The 23,589-nt window shown below is 44.7% G+C and overlaps 1 protein-coding gene across 1 annotated transcript in view; it reads right to left on the reverse strand.

The window, feature by feature from the left end:
• Window positions 1-23,589, reverse strand: part of LOC129812713 (ras-associated and pleckstrin homology domains-containing protein 1-like) — a 262,711-nt gene that overhangs the window by 52,387 nt on the left and 186,735 nt on the right. Inside the window, exons 9-11 of the mRNA XM_055864530.1 lie at window positions 21,929-22,088; window positions 10,091-10,212; window positions 5,090-5,155 (exon numbers count right to left, since the gene is read on the reverse strand). Coding sequence (XP_055720505.1) covers window positions 5,090-5,155; window positions 10,091-10,212; window positions 21,929-22,088 — 348 coding nt within the window. The remainder of the gene's footprint in view (window positions 1-5,089; window positions 5,156-10,090; window positions 10,213-21,928; window positions 22,089-23,589) is intronic.

Here is a 23,589-nt window from a genome sequence, read left to right on the forward strand (position 1 = left end):
CTCAGCATCACCACAGTAGATACTAACACACACCTCAGCATCACCACAGTAGATACTAACACACCCCTCAGCATCACCACAGTAGATACTAACACACACCTCAGCATCACCACAGTAGATACTAACACACCCCTCAGCATCACCACAGTAGATACTAACACATACCTCAGCATCACCACAGTAGATACTAACACACACCTCAGCATCACCACAGTAGATACTAACACACACCTCAGCATCACCACACTAGATACTAACACACACCTCAGCATCACCATAGTAGATACTAACACACACCTCAGCATCACCACAGTAGATACTAACACACACCTCAGCATCACCACAGTAGATACTAACACACACCTCAGCATCACCACAGTAGATACTAACACACACCTCAGCATCACCACAGTAGATACTAACACATACCTCAGCAGATACTAACACATACCTCAGCATCACCACAGTAGATACTAACACACACCTCAGCATCACCACAGTAGATACTAACACATACCTCAGCATCACCACAGTAGATACTAACACACACCTCAGCATCACCACAGTAGATACTAACACACACCTCAGCATAGTAGATACTAACACACACCTCAGCATCACCACAGTAGATACTAACACATACCTCATCATCACCACAGTAGATACTAACACACACCTCAGCATCACCACAGTAGATACTAACACACACCTCAGCATCACCACAGTAGATACTAACACATACCTCAGCATCACCACAGTAGATACTAACACACACCTCAGCATCACCACAGTAGATACTAACACATACCTCAGCATCACCACAGTAGATACTAACACACACCTCAGCATCACCACAGTAGACACTAACACACACCTCAGCATCACCACAGTAGATACTAACACACACCTCAGCATCACCACAGTAGATACTAACACACACCTCAGCATCACCACAGTAGATACTAACACACACCTCAGCATAGTAGATACTAACACACCCCTCAGCATCACCACACTAGATACTAACACATACCTCAGCATCACCACAGTAAATACTAACACACACCTCAGCATCACCACAGTAGATACTAACACATACCTCAGCATCACCATAGTAGATACTAACACACACCTCAGCAACACCACAGTAGATACTAACACACACCTCAGCATCACCACAGTAGATACTAACACACCCCTCAGCATCACCACACTAGATACTAACACATACCTCAGCATCACCACAGTAAATACTAACACACACCTCAGCATCACCACAGTAGATACTAACACATACCTCAGCATCACCATAGTAGATACTAACACACACCTCAGCATCACCACAGTAGATACTAACACACACCTCAGCATCACCACAGTAGATACTAACCCACACCACAGTAGATACTAACACACACCTCAGCATCACCACAGTAGATACTAACACACACCTCAGCATCACCACAGTAGATACTAACACACACCTCAGCATCACCACAGTAGATACTAACACACACCTCAGCATCACCACAGTAGATACTAACACACACCTCAGCATCACCACAGTAGATACTAACACACACCTCAGCATCACCACAGTAGATACTAACACACACCTCAGCATCACCACAGTAGATACTAACACACACCTCAGCATCACCACACTAGATACTAACACACACCTCAGCATAGTAGATACTAACACACACCTCAGCATCACCACAGTAGATAAACACACACCTCAGCATCACCACAGTAGATACTAACACACACCTCAGCATCACCACAGTAGATACTAACACACACCTCAGCATCACCACACTAGATACTAACACACACCTCAGCATAGTAGATACTAACACACACCTCAGCATCACCACAGTAGATAAACACACACCTCAGCATCACCATACTAGATACTAACACACACCTCAGCATAGTAGATACTAACACACACCTCAGCATCACCACAGTAGATACTAACACACACCTCAGCATCACCACAGTAGATACTAACACACACCTCAGCATCACCACAGTAGATACTAACACACACCTCAGCATCACCACAGTAGATACTAACACACACCTCAGCATCACCACAGTAGATACTAACACACACCTCAGCATAGTAGATACTAACACACCCCTCAGCATCACCACAGTAGATACTAACACACACCTCAGCATCACCATAGTAGATACAAACACACACCTCAGCATCACCACAGTAGATACTAACACACACCTCAGCATCACCACAGTAGATACTAACACATACCTCAGCATCACCACAGTAGATACTAACACACACCTCAGCATCACCACAGTAGATACTAACACATACCTCAGCATCACCACAGTAGATACTAACACACACCACAGTAGATACTAACACACACCTCAGCATCACCACAGTAGATACTAACACATACCTCAGCATCACCACAGTAGATACTAACACACACCTCAGCATCACCACAGTAGATACTAACACACACCTCAGCATCACCACAGTAGATACTAACACATACCTCAGCATCACCACAGTAGATACTAACACACACCTCAGCATCACCACAGTAGATACTAACACACACCTCAGCATCACCACACTAGATACTAACACACACCTCAGCATCACCACAGTAGATACTAACACACACCTCAGCATCAACACAGTAGATACTAACACACACCTCAGCATCACCACAGTAGATACTAACACACACCACAGTAGATACTAACACACCCCTCAGCATCACCACAGTAGATACTAACACACCCCTCAGCATCACCACAGTAGATACTAACACACCCCTCAGCATCACCACAGTAGATACTAACACATACCTCAGCATCACCACAGTAGATACTAACACACACCTCAGCATCACCACAGTAGATACTAACACACACCTCAGCATCACCACACTAGATACTAACACACACCTCAGCATCACCACAGTAGATACTAACACACACCTCAGCATCACCACAGTAGATACTAACACACACCACAGTAGATACTAACACACCCCTCAGCATCACCACAGTAGATACTAACACACACCTCAGCATCACCACACTAGATACTAACACACACCTCAGCATCACCACAGTAGATACTAACACACACCTCAGCATCACCACAGTAGATACTAACACACACCTCAGCATCACCACAGTAGATACTAACACACACCTCAGCATCACCACAGTAGATACTAACACACACCTCAGCATCACCACAGTAGATACTAACACACACCTCACCATATTAGATACTAACACACCCCTCAGCATCACCACAGTAGATACTAACACACACCTCAGCATCACCATAGTAGATACTAACACACACCTCAGCATCACCATAGTAGCTACTAACACACACCTCAGCATAGTAGATACTAACACACCCCTCAGCATCACCACAGTAGATACTAACACACACCTCAGCATCACCATAGTAGATACTAACACACACCTCAGCATCACCACAGTAGATACTAACACACACCTCAGCATCACCACAGTAGATACTAACACATACCTCAGCATCACCACAGTAGATACTAACACACACCTCAGCATCACCACAGTAGATACTAACACACACCTCAGCATCACCACAGTAGATACTAACACACACCTCAGCATCACCACACTAGATACTAACACACCCCTCAGCATCACCACAGTAGATACTAACACATACCTCAGCATCACCACAGTAGATACTAACACACACCTCACCATAGTAGATACTAACACACACCTCAGCATCACCACAGTAGATACTAACACACACCTCAGCATCACCACAGTAGATACTAACACACACCTCAGCATCACCACAGTAGATACTAACACATACCTCAGCATCACCACAGTAGATACTAACACACACCTCAGCATCACCACAGTAGATACTAACACACACCACAGTAGATACTAACACACCCCTCAGCATCACCACAGTAGATACTAACACACACCTCAGCATCACCACACTAGATACTAACACACACCTCAGCATCACCACAGTAGATACTAACACACACCTCAGCATCACCACAGTAGATACTAACACACACCTCAGCATCACCACACTAGATACTAACACACACCTCAGCATCACCACAGTAGATACTAACACACACCTCAGCATCACCACAGTAGATACTAACACACACCTCAGCATCACCACAGTAGATACTAACACACACCTCAGCATCACCACAGTAGATACTAACACATATCTCAGCATCACCACAGTAGATACTAACACATACCTCAGCATCACCACAGTAGATACTAACACACACCTCAGCATCACCACAGTAGATACTAACACACACCTCAGCATCACCACAGTAGATACTAACACATACCTCAGCATCACCACAGTAGATACTAACACACACCTCAGCATCACCACAGTAGATACTAACACACACCTCAGCATCACCACAGTAGATACTAACACACACCTCAGCATCACCATAGTAGATACTAACACACACCTCAGCATCACCACAGTAGATACTAACACACACCTCAGCATCACCACAGTAGATACTAACACACACCTCAGCATCACCACAGTAGATACTAACACATACCTCAGCATCACCACAGTAGATACTAACACACACCTCAGCATCACCACAGTAGATACTAACACACACCTCAGCATCACCACAGTAGATACTAACACACCCCTCAGCATCACCACAGTAGATACTAACACACCCCTCAGCATCACCACACTAGATACTAACACACACCTCAGCATCACCACAGTAGATACTAACACACACCTCAGCATCACCACAGTAGATACTAACACACACCTCAGCATCACCACAGTAGATACTAACACACACCTCACCACAGTAGATACTAACACACCCCTCAGCATCACCACAGTAGATACTAACACACCCCTCAGCATCACCACAGTAGATACTAACACATACCTCAGCATCACCATAGTAGATACTAACACGTTAACTTGTGTGCATCATCTCGTTGGGTGTTCTGGTGAGAAGTTATGAAGAAGTGATGAGGTCGCATATCATACCTCCAGTAGTGCCTCCTTGTTCCGGTCTGCCATCTCACACGTCTCCTTCCGCCCCAACAAATAGTTCTGTGAATTTCCAGGTGAGGGAAAGGTCAATCAGAGTATGACCGTAAAGGAGAAAGGTCAATCAGGGTATGACCGTAAAGGAGAAAGGTCAATCAGAGCATGACCGTAAAGGAGAAAGGTCAATCAGAGCATGACCGTAAAGGAGAAAGGTCAATCAGGGCATGACCGTAAAGTTGAACAAAACCAAAATATGTGTATTGCAGTCTGTCTTTGTCCATATTCTGCTTTCACAGTAAAGAAACAAATATATAAATATGGAATTCAGCTGAACTGTCCCTTTAACATTTTAGCAGAGAACTAAAAGCGACTGTTCACCAAGGAGACAGCCACGCTCACCAGTTCCCAGTCTCATTCCTCATCTATTATTCAGAGTATAATCATCTACAACATACTGACCTAGATGTGAAGGACACGATGGGGGCGGGGGCAGAGGGGGGGGGGGGGGGGCATACAAACAGCTGATACTTCCACGGGTATCCATTTTGGTGAAACCAACCAATGTTTTGTTTAAGGCAGCTCAGCCTCAGTCAGTGCATTTCTGCATCCAATTGTATAATCTGCATCCAATTGTATAATCTGCATTCATTGGTATAATCTGCATTCATTGGTATAATCTGCATTCATTGGTATAATCTGCATTCATTGGTATAATCTGCATCCAATTGTATAATCTGCATTCATTGGTATAATCTGCATCCAATTGTATAATCTGCATTCATTGGTATAATCTGCATTCATTGGTATAATCTGCATTCATTGGTATAATCTGCATTCATTGGTATAATCTGCATTCATTGGTATAATCTGCATTCATTGGTATAATCTGCATCCAATTGTATAATCTGCATCCAATTGTATAATCTGCATCCAATTGTATAATCTGCATTAATTGGTTTAATCTGCATTAATTGGTATAATCTGCATCGGTTGTATAATCTGCATCGGTTGATTGCAACTAAACTGAGAAGGTTTATCTGTACTATATCAGGAATTAATTATTATTCACTTGGTTGGAATGCAGTTTCAGCTAATCAGCATACAGGACTGTAACTACCCAAGTTACAACTAGACCTGTAGTCCTCTATAACAATGGACTGTAACTACCCATGTTACAACTAGACCTGTAGTCCTCTATAACGATGGACTGTAACTACCCATGTTACAACTAGACCTGTAGTCCTCTATAACGATGGACTGTAACTACCCATGTTACAACTAGACCTGTAGTCCTCTATAACAATGGACTGCAACTACCCATGTTACAACTAGACCTGTAGTCCTCTATAACGATGGACTGTAACTACCCATGTTACAACTAGACCTGTAGTCCTCTATAACGATGGACTGTAACTACCCATGTTACAACTAGACCTGTAGTCCTTTATAACAATGGACTGTAACTACCCATGTTACAACTAGACCTGTAGTCCTTTATAACAATGGACTGTAACTACCCATGTTACAACTAGACCTGTAGTCCTCTATAACGATAGACTGTAACTACCCATGTTACAACTAGACCTGTAGTCCTCTATAACAATGGACTGCAACTACCCATGTTACAACTAGACCTGTAGTCCTCTATAACGATGGACTGTAACTACCCATGTTACAACTAGACCTGTAGTCCTCTATAACAATGGACTGTAATTACCCATGTTACAACTAGACCTGTAGTCCTCTATAACAATGGATTGTAACTACCCATGTTACAAATAGACCTGTAGTCCTCTATAACAATGGACTGTAACTACCCATGTTACAACTGGTTCTCTATAACAATGGACTGTAACTACCCATGTTACAACTAGACCTGTAGTCCTCTATAACAATGGACTGTAACTACCCATGTTACAACTAGTTCTCTATAACAATGGACTGTAACGACCCATGTTACAACTAGACCTGTAGTCCTCTATAACAATGGACTGTAACTACCCATGTTACAACTAGACCTGTAGTCCTCTATAACAATGGACTGCAACTACCCATGTTACAACTAGACCTGTAGTCCTCTATAACGATGGACTGTAACTACCCATGTTACAACTAGACCTGTAGTCCTCTATAACAATGGACTGTAACGACCCATGTTACAACTAGACCTGTAGTCCTCTATAACAATGGACTGTAACTACCCATGTTACAACTAGACCTGTAGTCCTCTATAACAATGGACTGTAACAACCCATGTTACAACTAGACCTGTAGTCCTCTATAACAATGGACTGTAACTACCCATGTTACAACTAGACCTGTAGTCCTCTATAACAATGGACTGCAACTACCCATGTTACAACTAGACCTGTAGTCCTCTATAACAATGGACTGTAATTACCCATGTTACAACTAGACCTGTAGTCCTCTATAACAATGGATTGTAACGACCCATGTTACAAACTAGACCTGTAGTCCTCTATAACAATGGACTGTAACTACCCATGTTACAACTAGTTCTCTATAACAATGGACTGTAACGACCCATGTTACAACTAGACCTGTAGTCCTCTATAACAATGGACTGTAACGACCCATGTTACAACTAGACCTGTAGTCCTCTATAACAATGGACTGTAACGACCCATGTTACAACTAGTTCTCTATAACAATGGACTGTAACGACCCATGTTACAACTAGACCTGTAGTCCTCTATAACAATGGACTGTAACTACCCATGTTACAACTAGACCTGTAGTCCTCTATAACAATGGACTGCAACTACCCATGTTACAACTAGACCTGTAGTCCTCTATAACGATGGACTGTAACTACCCATGTTACAACTAGACCTGTAGTCCTCTATAACGATGGACTGTAACTACCCATGTTACAACTAGACCTGTAGTCCTTTATAACAATGGACTGTAACTACCCATGTTACAACTAGACCTGTAGTCCTCTATAACGATGGACTGTAACTACCCATGTTACAACTAGACCTGTAGTCCTCTATAACAATGGACTGCAACTACCCATGTTACAACTAGACCTGTAGTCCTCTATAACGATGGACTGTAACTACCCATGTTACAACTAGACCTGTAGTCCTCTATAACAATGGACTGTAATTACCCATGTTACAACTAGACCTGTAGTCCTCTATAACAATGGATTGTAACTACCCATGTTACAAATAGACCTGTAGTCCTCTATAACAATGGACTGTAACTACCCATGTTACAACTAGTTCTCTATAACAATGGACTGTAACTACCCATGTTACAACTAGACCTGTAGTCCTCTATAACAATGGACTGTAACTACCCATGTTACAACTAGACCTGTAGTCCTCTATAACAATGGACTGCAACTACCCATGTTACAACTAGACCTGTAGTCCTCTATAACGATGGACTGTAACTACCCATGTTACAACTAGACCTGTAGTCCTCTATAACAATGGACTGTAACGACCCATGTTACAACTAGACCTGTAGTCCTCTATAACAATGGACTGTAATTACCCATGTTACAACTAGACCTGTAGTCCTCTATAACAATGGACTGTAACGACCCATGTTACAACTAGACCTGTAGTCCTCTATAACAATGGACTGTAACGACCCATGTTACAACTAGACCTGTAGTCCTCTATAACAATGGACTGCAACGACCCATGTTACAACTAGACCTGTACTCCTCCATAACAATGGACTGTAACTACCCATGTTACAACTAGTTCTCTATAACAATGGACTGTAACGACCCATGTTACAACTAGACCTGTAGTCCTCTATAACAATGGACTGTAATTACCCATGTTACAACTAGACCTGTAGTCCTCTATAACAATGGACTGCAACGACCCATGTTACAACTAGACCTGTACTCCTCCATAACAATGGACTGTAACTACCCATGTTACAACTAGTTCTCTATAACAATGGACTGTAACGACCCATGTTACAACTAGACCTGTAGTCCTCTATAACAATGGACTGTAATTACCCATGTTACAACTAGTTCTCTATAACAATGGACTGTAACGACCCATGTTACAACTAGACCTGTAGTCCTCTATAACGATGGACTGTAACTACCCATGTTACAACTAGACCTGTAGTTCTCTATAACAATGGACTGTAACGACCCATGTTACAACTAGTTCTCTATAACAATGGACTGTAACGACCCATGTTACAACTAGACCTGTAGTCCTCTATAACGATGGACTGTAACGACCCATGTTACAACTAGTTCTCTATAACAATGGACTGTAACGACCCATGTTACAACTAGACCTGTAGTCCTCTATAACAATGGACTGTAACTACCCATGTTACAACTAGACCTGTAGTCCTCTATAACAATGGACTGTAACGACCCATGTTACAACTAGACCTGTAGTCCTCTATAACAATGGACTGTAACTACCCATGTTACAACTAGACCTGTAGTCCTCTATAACAATGGACTGTAACGACCCATGTTACAACTAGACCTGTAGTCCTCTATAACAATGGACTGTAACTACCCATGTTACAACTAGACCTGTAGTCCTCTATAACAATGGACTGTAACGACCCATGTTACAACTAGACCTGTAGTCCTCTATAACAATGGACTGCAACTACCCATGTTACAACTAGACCTGTAGTCCTCTATAACAATGGACTGTAACTACCCATGTTACAACTAGACCTGTAGTCCTCTATAACAATGGACTGTAACGACCCATGTTACAACTAGACCTGTAGTCCTCTATAACAATGGACTGTAACGACCCATGTTACAACTAGACCTGTAGTCCTCTATAACAATGGACTGTAACGACCCATGTTACAACTAGACCTGTACTCCTCTATAACAATGGACTGTAACGACCCATGTTACAACTAGTTCTCTATAACAATGGACTGTAACGACCCATGTTACAACTAGACCTGTACTCCTCTATAACAATGGACTGTAACGACCCATGTTATCTGTCTCACCTGCGGGTTCTTGAAGAGGGCGTACTTCTCCATGCGTTCTATGAACATCAGTCTGTTCTGACTGTCTCTGGTCCAGTTCAGAAGGCTGTCCACCAGGTTCTCGTGGTCCTCAAAGATACGCTCTGGGAGGGAAGGGAGACAGAGAGATAGACTTATCACCACTGGGGGACCTGAGCTCTAGGACCATGCATCAGGACCTCCTGGCCTGATGACTCCAGGCTGTCCGCAGTCCACCTGGTCGTGCTGCTGCTCCAGTTTCTGCTGTTCTGCTTGTGGCTATGTAACCCTGACCTGTTCACCGGACCTGCTGTTTTCGACCCCCTGTTTTCAAGCCCCTCATCTCCTGCTGTCTCGATCTCTGAATGCTCAGCTATGAAAAGCGAACTGACATTTACTCCTGAGGTGCTGACCTGTTGCACCCTGTACAACCACTATTCTGAACATTAAGTCCTATCATGAAGTTGGTTAGAGTATTCTGAACATTAGGCCTGTCATGAAGTTGGTTAGAGTATTCTGAACATTAAGTCCTGTCATGAAGTTGGTTAGAGTAGTCTGAACATTAGTCCTGTCATGAAGTTGGTTAGAGTATTCTGAACATTAAGTCCTATCATGAAGTTGGTTAGAGTATTCTGAACATTAGGCCTGTCATGAAGTTGGTTAGAGTATTCTGAACATTAGTCCTGTCATGAAATTGGTTAGAGTAGTCTGAACATTAGGCCTGTCATGAAGTTGGTTAGAGTATTCTGAACATTAGGCCTGTCATGAAGTTGGTTAGAGTATTCTGAACATTAGGCCTGTCATGAAGTTGGCTAGAGTATTCTGAACATTAGGCCTGTCATGAAGTTGGTTAGAGTATTCTGAACATTAGTCCTGTCATGAAGTTGGTTAGAGTAGTCTAAACATTAGGCCTGTCATGAAGTTGGTTAGAGTAGTCTGAACATTAGGCCTGTCATGAAGTTGGTTAGAGTATTCTGAACATTAGGCCTGTCATGAAGTTGGTTAGAGTAGTCTGAACATTAGGCCTGTCATGAAGTTGGTTAGAGTATTCTGAACATTAGGCCTGTCATGAAGTTGGTTAGAGTATTCTGAACATTAGTCCTGTCATGAAGTTGGTTAGAGTAGTCTAAACATTAGGCCTGTCATGAAGTTGGTGTTCCTTGCTTCAACAGTGGAAGAGCAGAGGGTTGTAAGAATCATAGAGCCTGTGGCATCAGTGGAGTAAGAGTAGTCTAATATACTATAACTAAATAAAGCTTAACCCAACAGTCATCATAATTTATATTCTTAAGTTGTTCAATAAAAAAAAGAGAGACAGTACAAATGTAGGATACATGATTTTCAGAGGTAGGATTTGAACCGTGGTAGGGGTGGAAGCCATTGTCATTAACATTAAGCCATGGAGACTTGAGTGTTGGCGGTCTAATATATCGGATTTAGACAGCACCTGGCAAAATGGTGTGTTTTTACATTGCGAAAACGTAGTTTGGTATTTCTGGCTACCTTGCTAGCTGTCTTTATAGATTAGATTAAAGGATCACATGCTAGCTAGTTAAGCCTTGTTCACATTGACAGTTTGAAGTGACTCAAATCCAATTTCTTTGCATATCCGATTGAAATGGTTTTTTCCCCTCCCTGCAGTCTGAACAGCCCAAAAAAACACATGGAATCGGGTATTTCAAGCCACATTTCAAACCACCTTCGTAGGTGTTTTAAAGTCGGATACAAATCTGATTCCTGACCATGCGACTTGTCTGAACGGTCAAATCTGATTTATTTGCCCTAAAGTGTTTTTTTAAACTGTTAATTTATATACATTGTTGCTAGCTACTCAGTTGACAATTTGAAAAGAACATGTGGTAGCTAACTAGCTTGTTAATTGTATACAAACAAATGAGTGAACGTGCTAGAACGCTAAACAGCTACCTAGCTAGCTAGTTGACTGCTGTGGCTAGCTAAACAGCTACCTAGCTAGCTAGTTGACTGCTGTGGCTAGCTAAACAGCTACCTAGCTAGCTAGTTGACTGCTGTGGCTAGCTAAACAGCTACCCAGCTAGCTAGTTGACTGCTGTGGCTAGCTAAATAGCTACCTAGCTAGCTAGTTGACTGCTGTGGCTAGCTAAATAGCTACCCAGCTAGCTAGTTGACTGCTGTGGCTAGCTAAATAGCAACCTAGCTAGCTAGTTGACTGCTGTGGCTAGCTAAACAGCTACCCAGCTAGCTAGTTGACTGCTGTGGCTAGCTAAAAAGCTACCTAGCTAGCTAGTTGACTGCTGTGGCTAGCCAAAAAGGACTTTGGATGATCTTATCCTTTCAGGCTTTAAAAGTGTTCTTACGCTATGACAACTGGGAAACGTCCATGACAGGCTTTGTTGTCCCCTCAGCTTGTTACATAACTTCTGAGCGATAGGAAAAACGAGCACCACCAGCCGACACTGAGCACACGCCCGTCGTTACTATGACAACTAGCGTAGCCATGTCAGCAACTGACTGACCACACACAAATCCGATTTGGGTCACTTAAAATTTGCTGTTCGGACAGTCACTATTCCAAACAATTGAAAAATGAAAACTGATTTTAGCATCAAGGCCTGCAGTGAGAACAAAGCTTTAGTCTATATTTGTTTAAAAAACACAGAGCTATCTATCTAGCTAGAAACATAAGAAACTTACGCTAGCTACATTGCACTAGTGATATTTGTTATCTTCTAAATGGCTGATTTTATCAGTGAAAAAGCATTTGTTGGACTATAGGATACATCAGGTATTGAATTTTACAAGTGTTATTTTGACAACATTTGCAAAATTCAGCTTATTCATATAAGACTGGTTGCTAGGCAATTAATGGTGCAATATGCAGAAATCGCTCCACCATTTCCTGGTTGCTGAAATTCAAATAGTTTGACAAAACGAGGAGTCATTGTACCATCTAAACCGCTGTGAAATATATTTTCCATAAGCAAATATATTGTATTTTCTGCTGTTTGAAGCAGGTGTACAAAACCAAAAGTAAAAGATACAAAAATGACATTTAACGGGAAGCATAGAAATAGAGCACGTAGAACAGATCTACCGCTTCTTAGACTTGCTTTCAATGAGAATGACAGATCTATAACACACATTTCTATGTGAATTTGGTCAGGTTCCCCAAAAAGTAACATACAGCAGTTTTAAGTTTATTTTTGAAACACCATGTTAACTAATAGGAGTTTTGGAAGTTTCAAAATGTTGAATATTGTAAAAGGTATCAAACACCAAACAGAAATCTTAAATGAAACATGTTACAATTTCTAAGATTTAACTGAGTTACAGTTCATTTATGGAAATTAGTCAATTTAAATACACTGCTCAAAAAAATAAAGGGAACACTTAAACAACACAATGTAACTCCAAGTCAATCACAGTTCTGTGAAATCAAACTGTCCACTTAGGAAGCAACACTGATTGACAATAAATTTCACATGCTGTTGTGCAAATGGAATAGACAAAAGGTGGAAATTATAGGCAATTAGCAAGACACCCCCCAAAACAGGAGTGATTCTGCAGGTGGTGACCACAGACCACTTCTCAGTTCCTATGCTTCCTGGCTGATGTTTTGGTCACTTTTGAATGCTGGCGGTGCTCTCACTCTAGTGGTAGCATGAGACGGAGTCTACAACCCACACAAGTGGCTCAGGTAGTGCAGTTCATCCAGGATGGCACATCAATGCGAACTGTGGCAAAAAGGTTTGCTGTGTCTGTCAGCGTAGTGTCCAGAGCATGCAGGCGCTACCAGGAGACAGGCCAGTACATCAGGAGACGTGGAGGAGGCCGTAGGAGGGCAACAACCCAGCAGCAGGACCGGTACCTCCGCCTTAGTGCAAGGAGGTGCACTGCCAGCGCCCTGCAAAATGACCTCCAGCAGGCCACAAATGTGCATGTGTCTGCTCAAACGGTCAGAAACAGACTCCATGAGGGTGGTATGAGGGCCCGACGTCCACAGGTGGGGGTTGTGCTTACAGCCCAACACCGTGCAGGACGTTTGGCATTTGCCAGAGAACACCAAGATTGGCAAATTCGCCACTGGCGCCCTGTGCTCTTCACAGATGAAAGCAGGTTCACACTGAGCACATGAGCACATGTAACAGACGTGACAGAGTCTGGAGACGCCGTGGAGAACGTTCTGCTGCCTGCAACATCCTCCAGTATGACCGGTTTGGCGATGGGTCAGTCATGGTGTGGGGTGACATTTCTTTGTGGGTCCGCACAGCCCTCCATGTGCTCGCCAGAGGTAGCCTGATTGCCATTAGGTACCGAGATGAGATCCTCAGACCCCTTGTAAGACCATATGCTGACACATGCACATTTGTGACCTGCTGGAGGTCATTTTGCAGGGCTCTGGCAGTGCACCTCCTTGCACTAAGGCGGAGGTACCGGTCCTGCTGCTGGGTTGTTGCCCTCCTACGGCCTCCTCCACGTCTCCTGATGTACTGGCCTGTCTCCTGGTAGTGCCTGCATGCTCTGGACATTACGCTGACAGACACAGGAAACCTTTTTGCCACAGTTCGCATTGATGTGCCATCCTGGATGAACTGCACTACCTGAGCCACTTGTGTGGGTTGTAGACTCCGTCTCATGCTACCACTAGAGTGAGAGCACCGCCAGCATTCAAAAGTGACCAAAACATCAGCCAGGAAGCATAGGAACTGAGAAGTGGTCTGTGGTCACCACCTGCAGAATCACTCCTGTTTTGGGGGGTGTCTTGCTAATTGCCTATAATTTCCACCTTTTGTCTATTCCACTTGCACAACAGCATGTGAAATTTATTGTCAATCAGTGTTGCTTCCTAAGTGGACAGTTTGATTTCACAGAAGTGTGATTGACTTGGAGTTACATTGTGTTGTTTAAGAGTTCCCTTTATTTTTTTGAGCAGTGTACATTCATTAGGCCCTAATCTATGGATTTCACATGACTGGGAAAACAGATATGCATCTGTTGGTGACATATACCTTAAAAAAAAAAAAGATCAACATTTTCCTGTGTATCAAGACCCAATGGACATCCAGCTAACTTGACACAACTTAGGGGAAGCATTGGAGTCAACATGGACCAGCATCCCTTTGGAAAGCTTTTGACACATTGTAGAGTCCATGCCCCGACGAATTTGTACATTCTGAGTATGTGTCTGTGTGTCAATGCTGACAGTTCTGCAAGTGGCTTTCGATTAGGAGTTTAATGATTATAGTATTACACTATTATTACTCTGATGTAAGACCCAGAGGGCCGTTGGTTCAGATATCCAACTATACTCTTCCCAGCAGCCTTGAGTCATGTCGATCGGTCAACTCTCTCAAAGTCAGTCAGAGGACACAGTGTACAGTGTCGCTCAGGGCTGAAGAATAGATACACATCTGTCTCTTCCTGATCAACAGCCGACCTTAATGCCTGTACTGTACACACACTACATGACCAAAAACTATGTGGACAGCTGCTCATCCAACATCTCATTCCAAAATCATGGGCATTAATATGGAGTACACCATTGCTGCTATAACAGCCTCCACTCTTCTGGGAAGGCTTTCCACTAGATGTTGGAACATTGCTGCTATAACAGCCTCCACTCTCCTGGGAAGGCTTTCCACTAGATGTTGGAACATTGCTGCTATAACAGCCTCCACTCTTCTGGGAAGGCTTTCCACTAGATGTTGGGACATTGCTGCTATAACAGCCTCCACTCTTCTGGGAAGGCTTTCCACTAGATGTTGGAACATTGCTGCTATAACAGCCTCCACTCTTCTGGGAAGGCTTTCCACTAGATGTTGGAACATTGCTGCTATAACAGCCTCCACTCTTCTGGGAAGGCTTTCCACTAGATGTTGGAACATTGCTGCTATAACAGCCTCCACTCTTCTGGGAAGGCTTTCCACTAGATGTTGGAACATTGCTGCTGTAACAGCCTCCACTCTTCTGGGAAGACTTTCCACTAGATGTTGGAACATTGCTGCTATAACAGCCTCCACTCTTCTGGGAAGGCTTTCCACTAGATGATGGAACATTGCTGCTGTAACAGCCTCCACTCTTCTGGGAAGGCTTTCCACTAGATGTTGGAACATTGCTGCTATAACAGCCTCCACTCTTCTGGGAAGGCTTTCCACTAGATGTTGGAACATTGCTGCTATAACAGCCTCCACTCTTCTGGGAAGGCTTTCCACTAGATGTTGGAACATTGCTGCTATAACAGCCTCCACTCTTCTGGGAAGGCTTTCCACTAGATGTTGGGACATTGCTGCTATAACAGCCTCCACTCTTCTGGGAAGGCTTTCCACTAGATGTTGGAACATTGCTGCTATAACAGCCTCCACTCTTCTGGGAAGGCTTTCCACTAGATGTTGGAACATTGCTGCTATAACAGCCTCCACTCTTCTGGGAAGGCTTTCCACTAGATGTTGGAACATTGCTGCTATAACAGCCTCCACTCTTCTGGGAAGGCTTTCCACTAGATGTTGGAACATTGCTGCTATAACAGCCTCCACTCTTCTGGGAAGGCTTTCCACTAGATGTTGGAACATTGCTGCTATAACAGCCTCCACTCTTCTGGGAAGGCTTTCCACTAGATGTTGGAACATTGCTGCTATAACAGCCTCCACTCTTCTGGGAAGACTTTCCACTAGATGTTGGAACATTGCTGCTATAACAGCCTCCACTCTTCTGGGAAGGCTTTCCATTAGATGTTGGAACATTGCTGCTATAACAGCCTCCACTCTTCTGGGAAGGCTTTCCACTAGATGTTGGGACATTGCTGCTATAACAGCCTCCATTCTTCTGGGAAGGCTTTCCACTAGATGTTGGGACATTGCTGCTATAACAGCCTCCATTCTTCTGGGAAGGCTTTCCACTAGATGTTGGAACATTGCTGCTATAACAGCCTCCACTCTTCTGGGAAGGCTTTCCACTAGATGTTGGAACATTGCTGCTATAACAGCCTCCAGTCTTCTGGGAAGACTTTCCACTAGATGTTGGAACATTGCTGCTATAACAGCCTCCACTCTTCTGGGAAGACTTTCCACTAGATGTTGGAACATTGCTGCTATAACAGCCTCCACTCTTCTGGGAAGGCTTTCCTCTAGATGTTGGAACATTGCTGCTATAACAGCCTCCACTCTTCTGGGAAGGCTTTCCACTAGATGTTGGAACATTGCTGCTATAACAGCATCTATTCTTCTGGGAAGGCTTTCACTAGATGTTGGGACATTGCTGCTATAACAGCCTCCATTCTTCTGGGAAGGCTTTCCACTAGATGTTGGAACATTGCTGCTATAACAGCCTCCACTCTTCTGGGAAGGCTTTCTACTAGATGTTGGAACATTGCTGCTGTAACAGCCTCCACTCTTCTGGGAAGGCTTTCCACTAGATGTTGGAACATTGCTGCTATAACAGCCTCCACTCTTCTGGGAAGGCTTTCCATTAGATGTTGGAACATTGCTGCTATAACAGCCTCCACTCTTCTGGGAAGGCTTTCCACTAGATGTTGGGACATTGCTGCTATAACAGCCTCCATTCTTCTGGGAAGGCTTTCCACTAGATGTTGGGACATTGCTGCTATAACAGCCTCCATTCTTCTGGGAAGGCTTTCCACTAGATGTTGGAACATTGCTGCTATAACAGCCTCCACTCTTCTGGGAAGGCTTTCCACTAGATGTTGGAACATTGCTGCTATAACAGCCTCCAGTCTTCTGGGAAGACTTTCCACTAGATGTTGGAACATTGCTGCTATAACAGCCTCCACTCTTCTGGGAAGACTTTCCACTAGATGTTGGAACATTGCTGCTATAACAGCCTCCACTCTTCTGGGAAGGCTTTCCTCTAGATGTTGGAACATTGCTGCTATAACAGCCTCCACTCTTCTGGGAAGGCTTTCCACTAGATGTTGGGACATTGCTGCTATAACAGCCTCCACTCTTCTGGGAAGGCTTTCCACTAGATGTTGGAACATTGCTGCTATAACAGCCTCCACTCTTCTGGGAAGGCTTTCCACTAGATGTTGGAACATTGCTGCTATAACAGCCTCCACTCTTCTGGGAAGGCTTTCCACTAGATGATGGAACATTGCTGCTATAACAGCCTCCACTCTTCTGGGAAGGCTTTCCCCTAGATGTTGGAACATTGCTGCGGGGACTTGCTTCCATTCAGTCACAAGAGCATTAGTGAGGTCGGGCACTGATGTTGGGAGATTAGGCCTGGCTCGCAGTAGGCGAGAGAGAGGAGAGATGGACACAGAGAGAGCGAGAGACGGATGTGGAGAGCGCGAGAGATACACAGAGAGAGGAGAGAGACAGAGAGAGCGAGAGATACACAGAGAGAGGAGAGAGACGGACACAGAGAGCGAGAGACGGAGAGAGAGCGAGAGACAGACACACAGAGAGAGGAGAGAGACAGAGAGAGCAAGAGAATGTATGACCATATTAGAGAGACATATTACATAGACCCACAAAGAATTTGAAAACAAATCCAATTTTGATAAACTCCCGATATCTACTGGGTGAAATTCCACAGTGTGCCATCACAGCAGCAAGATGTGACCTGTTGCCACAAGAAAAGGTCAACCAGTGAAGAACAAACACCATTGTAAATACAACCCATATTTATGCTTATTTATTTTCCCTTTTGTACTTTAACTATTTGTACATCGTTACAACACTGTATATAGACATGATATGACATTTGAAATGTCTTTATTCTTTTGGAACTTCTGTGAGTGTAATGTTTACTGTTCATTTTTATTGTTTATTTCACTTGTGTTTAATATCTACTTCACTTACTTGGTTAATGTTAACATATGTTTCCCCTGCCAATAAAGCCCTTAAACTGAAATTGAATTGAGAGGCCGGCCTGGCCAGTAAGAGAATAGCCAGGAGATATAGGTTAGGTCACACGCACCATCACTCTGGACCTACATAGACGGAGGCAGAGCTGTGGACCTACATAGACCGAGGCAGAGCTGTGGACCTACATAGACCGAGGCAGAGCTGTGGACCTACATAGACGGAGGCAGAGCTGGGGACCTACATAGACGGAGGCAGAGCTGGGGACCTACATAGACCGAGGCAGAGCTGTGGACCTACATAGACGGAGGCAGAGCTGGGGACCTACATAGACGGAGGCAGAGCTGGGGACCTACATAGACCGAGGCAGAGCTATGGACCTACATAGACCGAGGCAGAGCTGTGGACCTACATAGACCGAGGCAGAGCTGTGGACCTACATAGACCGAGGAAGAGCTGTGGACCTACAGAGGCAGAGCTGTGGACCTACAGAGGCAGAGCTGTGGACCTACATAGACCGAGGCAGAGCTGTGGACCTACATAGACCGAGGCAGAGCTGTGGACCTACATAGACCGAGGCAGAGCTGTGGACCTACATATACCGAGGCAGAGCTGTGGACCTACATATACCGAGGCAGAGCTATGGACCTACATATACCGAGGCAGAGCTGTGGACCTACATAGACCGAGGCAGAGCTGTGGACCTACATATACCGAGGCAGAGCTGTGGACCCTCTCTGCTGCAGAATGTCGATGGCCACCAACCCTCTCTGCTGCAGAATGTCGATGGCCACCAACCCTCTCTGCAGCAGAATGTCGATGGCCACCAACCCTCTCTGCTGCAGAATGTCAATGGCCACCAACCCTCTCTGCTGCAGAATGTCAATGGCCACCAACCCTCTCTGCTGCAGAATGTCGATGGCCACCAACCCTCTCTGCTGCAGAATGTCGATGGCCACCAACCCTTTCTGCTGCAGAATGTCGATGGCCACCAACCCTCTCTGCTGCAGAATGTCGATGGCCACCAACCCTCTCTGCTGCAGAATGTCGATGGCCACCATCCCTCTCTGCTGCAGAATGTCGATGGCCACCATCCCTCTCTGCTGCAGAATGTCGATGGCCACCAACCCTCTCTGCAGCAGAATGTCAATGGCCACCAACCCTCTCTGCTGCAGAATGTCAATGGCCACCAACCCTCTCTGCTGCAGAATGTCGATGGCCACCAACCCTCTCTGCTGCAGAATGTCGATGGCCACCAATCCTCTCTGCAGCAGAATGTCGATGGCCATCAATCCTCTCTGCAGCAGAATGTCGATGGCCACCAACCCTCTCTGCTGCAGAATGTCAATGGCCACCAACCCTCTCTGCAGCAGAATGTCAATGGCCACCAACCCTCTCTGCTGCAGAATGTCAATGGCCACCAACCCTCTCTGCTGCAGAATGTCGATGGCCACCAACCCTCTCTGCTGCAGAATGTCGATGGCCACCAACCCTCTCTGCTGCAGAATGTCGATGGCCACCAACCCTCTCTGCTGCAGAATGTCGATGGCCACCAACCCTCTCTGCTGCAGAATGTCGATGGCCACCATCCCTCTCTGCTGCAGAATGGCAATGGCCACCAACCCTCTCTGCTGCAGAATGTCGATGGCGTTTAATACCCCCCCCCCCTCTGGGGGAGTTTTCATATTCTAAGCCATTGAGTTCAATCTTTTTATCCCTGTTGTGGTTGCCCATCCCCCTCATCTGCTGCTCAGAGCAGACCACAGCCACATGACCATGCCTAGTAATCCCTTTGTTATTTCAGAAAATCAACTGGGAAATTATATAAAGAATTGTATGTCTGTGTCATCGCTCCAGACTCGAGGCACCTATCCATCTGCAGTTGGAGCAGTGTCTGCAGTGTCTTATCCATCTGCAGTTGGAGCAGTGTCTGCAGTGTCTTATCCATCTGCAGTTGGAGAAGTGTCTGCAGTGTCTTATCCATCTGCAGTTGGAGAAGTGTCTGCAGTGTCTTATCCATCTGCAGTTGGAGAAGTGTCTGCAGTGTCTTATCCATCTGCAGTTGGAGAAGCGTCTTATCCATCTGCAGTTGGAGCAGTGTCTGCAGTGTCTTATCCATCTGCAGTTGGAGCAGTGTCTGCAGTGTCTTATCCATCTGCAGTTGGAGAAGTGTCTGCAGTGTCTTATCCATCTGCAGTTGGAGTAGTGTCTTATCCATCTGCAGTTGGAGAACTGTATTATCCATCTGCAGTTGGAGAAGCGTCCCATCCATCTGCAGTTGGAGAAGTGTCTTATCCATCTGCAGTCGGAGCAGTGTCTGCAGTGTCTTATCCATCTGCAGTTGGAGAACTGTATTATCCATCTGCAGTTGGAGAAGTGTCTGCAGTATCTTATCCATCTGCAGTTGGAGCAGTGTCTTATCTATCTGCAGTTGGAGAAGTGTCTTATCTATCTGCAGTTGGAGAAGTGTCTTATCTATCTGCAGTTGGAGAAGTGTCTTATCTATCTGCAGTCGGAGCAGTGTCTTATCCATCTGCAGTCGGAGAAGTGTCTTATCTATCTGCAGTTGGAGAAGTGTCTTATCTATCTGCAGTTGGAGAAGTGTCTTATCTATCTGCAGTCGGAGAAGTGTCTTATCTATCTGCAGTCGGAGAAGTGTCTTATCCATCTGCAGTCGGAGAAGTGTCTTATCTATCTGCAGTCGGAGAAGTGTCTTATCTATCTGCAGTCGGAGAAGTGTCTTATCTATCTGCAGTCGGAGAAGTGTCTTATCTATCTGCAGTCGGAGAAGTGTCTTATCCATCTGCAGTCGGAGAAGTGTCTTATCTATCTGCAGTTGGAGAAGTGTCTTATCTATCTGCAGTCGGAGAAGTGTCTTATCTATCTGCAGTTGGAGAAGTGTCTTATCTATCTGCAGTTGGAGAAGTGTCTTATCCATCTGCAGTCGGAGAAGTGTCTTATCCATCTGCAGTCGGAGAAGTGTCTTATCCATCTGCAGTCGGAGAAGTGTCCACAGTATTTGTGTGTGTTTGCTCCTTACCCATCTGCAGTTCGTTGATGGTCTCGACCAGGGACCAGTCAGGACTGTAGCCACAGTGGGACTTGTCCAACAAGCTGTCCAGAACCTGTCTGACAGTCTGTCTCTCGTCCACCATCATGGTTTTAGAGCTCTCATCTGACAGGTGGACTCTGATCACCAGCTAGAGGACAGGGGACACAGAGAGAGGGCGTCTTCACATCAGACTACAGTAGAATGGTTCAATAAAAGAAGGGACCACACACAGGATAAGACAGCAGGCTAACTTTACGTCACATACGGGTCACACACAAGATAAGACAGCAGGCTAACTTTACGTCACATACGGGTCACACACAGGATAAGACAGCAGGCTAACTTTACGTCACGTACGGGATAAGACAGCAGGCTAACTTTACGTCACATACGGGTCACATACGGGTCACACACAGGATAAGACATCAGGCTAACTTTACGTCACATACGGGTCACACACAGGATAAGACAGCAGGCTAACTTTACGTCACATACGGGTCACATATAGGATAACACAGCAGGCTAACTTTACGTCACATACGGGTCACATACGGGTCACATACAGGATAAGACAGCAGGCTAACTTTACGTCACATATGGGTCACATACAGGATAAGACAGCAGGCTAACTTTACGTCACATACGGACCACACACAGGATAAGACAGCAGGCTAACTTTACGTCACATACGGGTCACATATAGGATAAGACAGCAGGCTAACTTTACGTCACATACGGGTCACATACGGGTCACATACGGGTCACATACAGGATAAGACAGCAGGCTAACTTTACGTCACATACGGGTCACATATAGGATAAGACAGCAGGCTAACTTTACGTCACATACGGGTCACATACAGGATAAGACAGCAGGCTAACTTTACGTCACATACGGGTCACATACAGGATAAGACAGCAGGCTAACTTTACGTCACATACGGGTCACACACAGGATAAGACAGCAGGCTAACTTTACGTCACATACGGGTCACACCCGGGATAAGACAGCAGGCTAACTTCACGTCACATACGGGTCACACCCAGGATAAGACAGCAGGCTAACTTTACGTCACATACGGGTCACACCCGGGATAAGACAGCAGGCTAACTTTACGTCACATATGGGTCACATACAGGATAAGACAGCAGGCTAACTTTACGTCACATACGGACCACACACAGGATAAGACAGCAGGCTAACTTTACGTCACATATAGGATAAGACAGCAGGCTAACTTTACGTCACATACGGGTCACATACAGGACAAGACAGCAGATGAACTTTACGTCACATACGGGTCACATACAGGATAAGACAGCAGGCTAACTTTACGTCACATACGGGTCACATATAGGATAAGACAGCAGGCTAACTTTACGTCACATACGGGTCACATACAGGACAAGACAGCAGATGAACTTTACGTCACATACGGGTCACATACAGGATAAGACAGCAGGCTAACTTTACGTCACATACGGGTCACATATAGGATAAGACAGCAGGCTAACTTTACGTCACATACGGGTCACATACAGGACAAGACAGCAAATTAACTTTACGTCACATACGGGTCACATACAGGATAAGACAGCAGGCTAACTTTACGTCACATACGGACCACACACAGGATAAGACAGCTGGC

Source organism: Salvelinus fontinalis, chromosome 16 (assembly GCF_029448725.1).
Source record: "Salvelinus fontinalis isolate EN_2023a chromosome 16, ASM2944872v1, whole genome shotgun sequence".
In the NCBI taxonomy this organism is placed as follows: Eukaryota; Metazoa; Chordata; class Actinopteri; order Salmoniformes; family Salmonidae; genus Salvelinus; species Salvelinus fontinalis.